The 8,034-nt window shown below is 37.1% G+C and overlaps 1 protein-coding gene and 3 non-coding genes across 4 annotated transcripts; 2 read left to right on the top strand and 2 right to left on the bottom strand.

Annotated features, from left to right (window-relative positions):
• Positions 1-181: 181 nt before the first annotated feature.
• On the bottom strand, positions 182-303 carry LOC116175227. The gene has a single exon (XR_004146276.1). It is a non-coding gene; the product is annotated as a U5 spliceosomal RNA (small nuclear RNA).
• A 554-nt stretch (positions 304-857) lies between these two features.
• Positions 858-1,019, top strand: LOC116175223. Its single transcript, XR_004146272.1, has one exon. It is a non-coding gene; the product is annotated as a U1 spliceosomal RNA (small nuclear RNA).
• Positions 1,020-2,135: 1,116 nt separating this feature from the next.
• On the top strand, positions 2,136-2,254 carry LOC116175228. The gene has a single exon (XR_004146277.1). It is a non-coding gene; the product is annotated as a U5 spliceosomal RNA (small nuclear RNA).
• Positions 2,255-3,314: 1,060 nt separating this feature from the next.
• On the bottom strand, positions 3,315-7,627 carry LOC116175202 (uncharacterized protein K02A2.6-like). Its single transcript, XM_031493336.1, has 2 exons — positions 4,157-7,627; positions 3,315-4,105 (listed from the first exon to the last, which is right to left on the bottom strand). The coding sequence occupies exons 1-2, from the start codon at positions 7,539-7,541 to the stop codon at positions 3,315-3,317; spliced, it is 4,176 nt and encodes a 1,391-aa protein (XP_031349196.1). The 5' UTR covers positions 7,542-7,627.
• Between the last annotated feature and the right edge of the window lie 407 nt (positions 7,628-8,034).

Below are 8,034 nucleotides of genomic sequence, written 5' to 3'. Positions count from 1 at the left end.
AAGGCCACTGTAGTTTATGAATAAATTATTAGTTTTCTTCTGCGCTCACGCTCAGTACCATAAACGCCAAAATAAGCAAACAGCTAAGAACAAAACTAGTAAATCGCAAACAACGACATTTAGTAGAAACGTATGTGACTATATATAACATTCCTACTCAAATTTTAGTTTAGTTTAAGTATTGCCCAACTTTCGTCGGGCATTAAAAAAATTGTTTATAAACTCATTTGAGTTGCTCCTCTCCACGGAAATCTTTAGTAAAAGGCGAAAGATTTATTCGCATTTGAAGAGAAACCAGAGTAACGAATCCGGGTTACACGAAATATTATCTTACAAAAGTGCAACGTTAACACGTGTAAGTTTTTGTAATGTTGCCATCTGTTGGACTCACAAGGAATGAGTGTAACAAAAAATATTTTATGGTTGAATGAAAATTCATTCAGCGACTTTACTACTTTGCAATAATAACTGAAACCGACTCTGAAACGAAAATCAATATTTCTTAATATATATATGAGAACTGAATGTAGCTACCCCTACGTTGATAAAACCGAAATTCATATTTATTGTGAAAATAGACCGTTCACGACTTCACGTTAATTGCTACAAAAGTCGGATTAGAATTCTTTTTTGTTCTACGCGTCGGTATACAAGAATCAAAAACATGTTATAGTGTCGCGTGAACTGTAGTTACACATAAGTTACAGATATCGTAATTAAAGTGTCAATCTTCTGAACCAGTTGTAGATAATTATGTTAGTTGACTAAGTTGAATAAGTAGTGGCGCCACCAACAACTTAGACACTTGATCTTATGTTGAGTGTTGAATATGAGGTTGTCGAAAACGCGAAGAAAGCATACTTACCTGGCGTAGGGGTTACCGTGATCAATAAGGCGGTTCCCCCAGGAAGAGGCCTTCTCATTGCACTACGATTGGGCTGACTCCTGCGATTATCCCTAATGCGGATAACTCGGGCGCGTAATTTTTGGTAGTCGGGACTGCGTACGCGCTGTCCCGGTTTTAATTAAATACAAACATAGATAATTCATCACATAATACACATACATTTGTAATTGTAAAGTGTAAATCTATGTTTAGCTTATACAATATTATGTACCCAAGCTATTGTGCGTGTCGTATCGTTCTTTTGTATGAGTGTGTAAGATCAGCTATCTCTTTGTACAGCTAAAAATCTGTCCTGAATATTTTTAACGCGGATAATTTGCTACACACGATTTACATACGTACAGAGATAAAATCAGCTCTGTGATGTATCACTAACATGTGCAAGTTGTTTGTCAGAAACGTAATTTTGTCTATACAATTTATAACGCAAATTTTGGCAGATAACCTACAACACTATTGAATTTATATAAATTCAATTGACGTTTCTCATATATCATAGGGCTGATTATGTAGTACCAAAAAGTATATGGATGGGTACATAAAGGCTTAACTGGTATATGGTATGGTATACCATGGACATCGAGGTGCCTCCGATTTTGTTTCATGCCTCTTCAGTCTTCAACTACATTGAATTTGTTTAAATAAATTATTTAAAAGATGCCTAAATGTGGAATTGTTTTCTGAGTTTATTTAGGCTAATTGATGCATTGCCATCTTAAAAAGAAGTGTGACAAAGAGATCGTGATCCGATGCGATGTCTATTTCTAGTCAAATTAAGTACCTTTTATTATTATCAGAGTATTAGTACAGCTAGCTATAGAAGGTAGAGTAGAGGTCAAGAGAAGGGTAGGACGACAGAGGCATAAATACATACACCAAATAGTTAGGGACGTAGGCAAGGGTAGTTATGTAGAAGTGAAAAGCGCAGAATTGGAAAGGATGGAGGACTGCGTCCAGCCAACCCAAGGATTGTGGACTCCAAGAAGAAGAAGAAGAAGAGTTTTTACGTTATATACTCTTTGGTATTATGAATTTAAATTGATTAAGGTAGCTCTAAGTTCTAATATATTGATGTTTTTCATGAATTAAAGCTAAACAAATCCGTATTTATCAAATTTTGTTGTAAAGTACTCATTTCATGTAAGGCCTATAGATGGCAATACTAAAAAAATTTGTATGTAGTAACGTTTCACCTTCTCAAGATATTCTTTCGATGTACCCTGATTCAGTACTCTGGTTTCTCTTCAATTGCGAATAAATCTTTCGCCTTTTACTAAAGATTTCCGTGGAGAGGTACAACTCAAATGAGTTTATACTTTGTTTCAAGGGTGCTGAACCTTTCGTCACACTATCTGACGTCATAGCAAAATTAAGGCAGGGCGTAAATTAGTAGTTGGTTTACATATTGTCACATTGACGTTTCAACTTATTTATTAAGGTGTCACTATCGTTCATCATGATTAGACCGCCCAAGTTGACAATCACTTATAAGGCATCTGGTCCTGATAGGTTTTTTCCTGTTCTTAGGTTTTATAATGGGTAAATGGTCATGTATTTTATGTAGAGGAAGTGCGTTGGTATGAATTAAACCTTTTCCACCGTTTGTAATCACCTCACGTAACCGATTCTTTGCACCGACAATCGAAATGGATACTGCCAGAGCATCCGAAACTCTTTGAGATGAAGTGTATGATGGTTACAGAAAACGCATAGGAACATTTGTAACTTAAAGTTTGTTTAGGCAGTTCGTAAATTAATATTTTGTTTACATAATGTTGATGTGAAATTAAGTATGCTACCAATGTGAAGAATACGCGTTAAGTTGCGCGAATTTTAATGACCCTTAACTAGCCATTTGCAGAAGTAGAATAGGCCATGGTTTATCGGTAAGCCTTTCGCATTTATACATCTTACAAATTTGAGATAAAGCGTAGTCATTATACCACTGGCTCATTGAAATAACAACGCATACATACAGTTTCTGTTCTTTTGCCACACAGTCGAGATATTCGCATAAGGATCTTGAATATCTTCTGATCCGATTTATTTTAAAAAAACGCAATTGTGAGAGAAAACAGGTAGTGATGATATTTATTCCTGAAAAAACTCTCAAATGTTCATATTCAAATCGTATGTACATAAGAAAAAACGACACTACACCACAAATCCATCTTCTGATCCTGCATGGAGTAGTAGGTATATACCGGACCCCTTCACTCACTTCTTTTTCTAACTGTTTTGAGAGTACCATCTTGCCAGCTTCTTCTAAAAGACCCTTTACTGTATACTGTATATCCAGGTTTCGTCTAAATTGTGATACGTGCTATAATGATAATGGTTCAATACACTGACAAGTTTTATATCTGACGTTCCTATTTATCCTGTTGCTATTCAACACCCCCTTTTCTTAGAAAAGCACATAGTCGCTGAGATACCCTGGGGCTTCACGAATTCTAGTTGGTCTGGGTACAGTGGCTACTGGATGTGGCATGATAATAGAAGGGTTAACATTTTCAGAAACATCCCTAATTGGTGATACTGGTGTAAGAAATGTTTCTTGTTCTGGTTCGGATATATTATCGAATTCCTCGAGTAGAATATCCAATGGAAGTTTGGAGTGAACGTCATCTGGTGGGCTATCTTTTGTCGATGATCGATGAATTAGTTGATTTGTATGAACCCGGACTTGTGGTTGATTCCATTCACCATCAAGCGAGACGTTGTACAAAACGGAACCGATCTGTTCAACGATCGTACCTGGATACCATCTCCAATGATTACCAATATGACGTTTCACATATACAAATTCACCTTTAACGAATGAGCGCGATTTAGCTCCATGTCGCTTGTTAAATTGCCTTTCTTGTTCAATCTTATGTTGATCCTTTATACCACATGTGTTTGAGTATTTCATGAGGTCCAATATGTTCCTTGGTTTTCGTCCCAACATAAGTTCGGCGGGCGATTTTCCATCGAGTGTTTTATTTGGAATGTAGCGGTAAGTGGTTAAGAAGGTGTTTAAAGCATTTACGACCCCCTCTCCATCATTAATACGTTTGATCGCTCTTTTAAAAGTATCTACGAATCTCTCAGCCTGACCGTTGCATTGTGGATGATAAGCAGGTGTCTTTATGTGTTCAATGCCATGTAATTTGCAAAATTCTTGGAACTGATGGCTGCTGAACTGCGATCCGTTATCTGAAACGACCGTTTTTGGTATTCCAAATCTCGAAAATGCATCTTTCATACATGCAATAGTACTTGTAGTAGTGGAATTTGAAGGAATGAATATTTCAGGCCATTTACTTTTAGCGTCCACGATGAGAAAGAAAATTTTGTCATGCAGTGGTCCTGCATAATCTATATGTATACGTTCCCATACATTTTGTGGAACAGGCCATGATTTGAGATTAGTCTTATGAGGTAATGTACGGGTCTCCATGCACTTAGTACATTCTTTAACTAACCTCTCTATATCCTTATCAATTCCTGGATAATAAACGTAACTGCGGGCTAGTGCTTTGGATCGTTCTATTCCTGGATGACCCTTGTGAATGTGTTTCAAGACTCTGGTCCTGAGTGAAGTAGGAATCACCACTCTTTCTCCAAGCATTAAGGTGTTACGAACTACGGATAATTCGTCTCTCCTATTAAAAAATGGTAGAAGGTCAGTACTAATTTCCTTCTTGTTAGATGGCCAGCCCGAACTCATGTATTCAATGACTGTCGTGATATTAGAATCATTTTTGGATTCCTGTTCGATTTCATTGAATAACACTGGAAGGTAAGTGACAGTATTCGTCTGAATGCTGTTGATAACGATTTCTGTGTATACTGAAGCGATGACGGAATCTTCTTCAGATCTTGGTTGAGAATCGATGAGTCGTGATAAAAAATCTGCATAGCCAAATGAATCAGTATTAATGTATGTTATGTCGAAATCGTAAAGAAGTAACGTACACGCCCATCTCTGTAATCTATTTGCAGTGTAGATCGGTATACCCTTCTTATTTCCAAAGATATGTAGAAGCGGCTTGTGATCAGTCTCCAATGTGAAATGACGACCAAATATGTATTTGTGAAATTTGGTAACTGCATAAATGAGACCAAGTGCTTCTTTTTCAATTTGGCTGTATTTCTTCTCAGTTTCTGTCAGTGTACGAGAAGAATGAAATATTGCTTTTCGACTCTTGTTGGGGAGTTCGTGCATAATCACAGCACCAATCCCTTGATTGCTGGCATCTGCTGCAACTATTATTGGAAGTAACGGATCATAGTGAGTGAGTAGAAGATCACTCTGTAATACTTCCTTCAGTTTATCGAATGCCGATTGTTGATCCGGAGTCCAATACCATGTAGTGTTCTTCTTGAGTAGAACGTCAAGTGGGCCTCTGAGTTGGCTCATTTTATGAATAAATTTACCATAAAAATTTATAGCACCCAGAAATGAACGTAGCTCACTGATGTTGGTAGGTATAGGCATTCTTCTGATGCAGTCAATCTTATTGGGGTCTGGTTTCAAACCGTGTTCACTGATAATTTGACCTAGAAATTTTACTTCCGATGTGAACAGTTGACACTTCTGTGTTTGAAGAGTGAATCCATATTGTTGGATTCTGCTCATTATTTTTGTTAGATGATATTTATGGTCAGTAACATTTTTACTGAAGATAATTAAATCGTCTAAATATGATTGGACGAATGGTAAATCACCAATCATTGCGTCAATAATATTTTGAAAAACACCAGGCGCTGTTTTGACTCCAAAAGGTAACCTTTTAAATTTGTATAGGCCGCGATGTGTATTAATGGTAAGAAGTTCTTGCGATTCTTCATCTACAGCCAATTGAAAATACGCTTCCGACAAGTCAATAACGGAGAAATATTTGTTTCCGGTTAATGATGCGAATATGTCTTCTGGAAGTGGCAGTGGATGACTATTAGGTTGGAGTGCTGTATTTAAGCCCGTGGAATAATCTGCACATATTCGGATTTTTCCATTTGATTTGTGTACAACGACAATCGGTGTCGCCCAGAGTGAATATTCCACCTTTTCAATGATGTTCATTTCTTCTAAACGTTTTAATTCCTGATCTACTAATGGCAATGCTGAATAAGATACAGGTCGTTTAGATATGTAAGTTGGCTTTGTTCTTGGCAGGACATGTAATTTAACTTTGGTTTTTGTGCAGAGGCCAAGCTGCTTTGAAAATACGTCTGGGAACTGTTGAGCCAATATGTTGATATACTCATGAGGAACTTCCTCATCTGTTGTTACCGCACTGCATACAGTATTTAATGGCTGAGACCAGAGATCGAATAAATCCATCCAATCGATACCAAGCAAATTGAGTTCAGGAATAGAAGTGACATAGCATTTGCCTTTCTTTGTGATCTCGTTGAGAGTTATGTCACAATAGAAACTGCCAATTATCTCTAGAGGATCTCCTGATGCATTTTTCGCTTGAAATGACGTGTGTTCAGTTATTGGTACATCAATTTGTTTCCAAATATCTGATGATATAATGGTGATATCTGATGCGGTATCCAATTGAAGCTTCGTCATTTTACCATTAATATGTACGGTAGCATACTTTCTTTTATGTTGGAAATTCACTTTATGAACATTGGGAATGCTTACGTGTTTGGTTTGAGCGACAGATTTGCCTTTCCCTGCTTTGGGATTCGATTTATACCCCTGCTGAGAATTGTTCTGTTTACCGCTCTTGCAATAACCTTCCTTATGGCCTACACCCTTACAATCCGTGCATGTGTGTTTGATAAATTCACACGATTTCACAAAATGCATTCCACCACATTTCCAACATGGATATTTCGGTAAATCCGTCGCAGTTGGTTGCTTATTGTTATTACGTGGATGCGGATGTTTCTTGTATTCTACCTTAGAGACAACTGGATTTTTGTTTTCTACCAGTGCCGTATCTTGTTTCAATGCAATCATCTTCTGGCACTCCTGAACCAAATGATGTAGCTCAATAGGATTTTCGGTAGTGTGAGTATCTAATCTACGTAATAATCTAGCACGGATGTCACTGTCCTTGTGTGATTGAAGTCCTGATATAAAGATTAAACATTTAAATTGTTCGACACCCAGCTCGGAGAAAATGAAGTCTTCTATGTTTCGATTCACTTTCCCTGCATATGTTACAAAATCGTCTGAATCTTTCTTCTTCATTTGAAGACAATTGAAACGTCGGTTGAAAATTGATGTCTGTGGACATAATATCGCCTTGAGTTTCTTCACGGTCTCTTCGAAGTTGAAATCTTTCACTGTACGGGGCAGTATATAGTTGACATATTTTGTATGAGATGGATGATCGAGTTTCCGCAACAGAAGTCTGATTTGTGCATCCTCATTGATTTGAGTCTTGGCTGCGATAAAGGTGTCTTCATATCGATTGTACCACTTGTCAAACGTGTTGTGGTCTTCTGGATCGTATGAAAATTCCTTTATGCTGTTTGCCAAAGCCTCGATGATCAATTCACTACTGTTGGACACTGATGATGGATTGGTAGATACGGTTTCCTTCAATGTGTGCTCCAACAGTTGAAGTCTACGATCTTGTTGATGCAAGAGATCCACTAATGCTTCATAAACTTTTTCCGATGCCATGTTTTCTTTCGTGTAAATTTAATTCGAAAAAAATATCTGCAACTGTAATGCGAAGTGCTACACCAATAATCCTCGTCGCCAATTTGTTGTATACTTGCTATAATGATAATGGTTCAATACACTGACAAGTTTTATATCTGACGTTCCTATTTATCCTGTTGCTATCCAACATAAATCAAGTCGTTGAAGATTACTGTGTAAGGAACGGAGTGTAACATTCTCACCTATAAAATCAATTCAATACCTAAGTGTTCTAGCGAACCTCTTCATTCTGTGTATCGGTTCGTCATATTTACCTAATGGTAACGGGAATGACCTAAATTCATGATATGAGCGAATCGAACCATTATATAATATTTTTAATACCTGTCTATTAACGGCGTTGCTGCACTGTCGACTTGCCTAAGCGTTTTTAACTTTGATGATATTTACTTCACTTTTAACACAAACTACTTAATCAAAAGGCATTTAACACTGGAAATCTGTCTATAAC

This window comes from Photinus pyralis, unplaced genomic scaffold (genome assembly GCF_008802855.1).
Source record: "Photinus pyralis isolate 1611_PpyrPB1 unplaced genomic scaffold, Ppyr1.3 Ppyr1.4_LG6, whole genome shotgun sequence".
Classification (NCBI taxonomy): Eukaryota; Metazoa; Arthropoda; class Insecta; order Coleoptera; family Lampyridae; genus Photinus; species Photinus pyralis.
The sequence above is the reverse complement of the archived record's forward strand: the minus strand, read 5'-3'. Positions and strand labels throughout refer to the sequence as shown.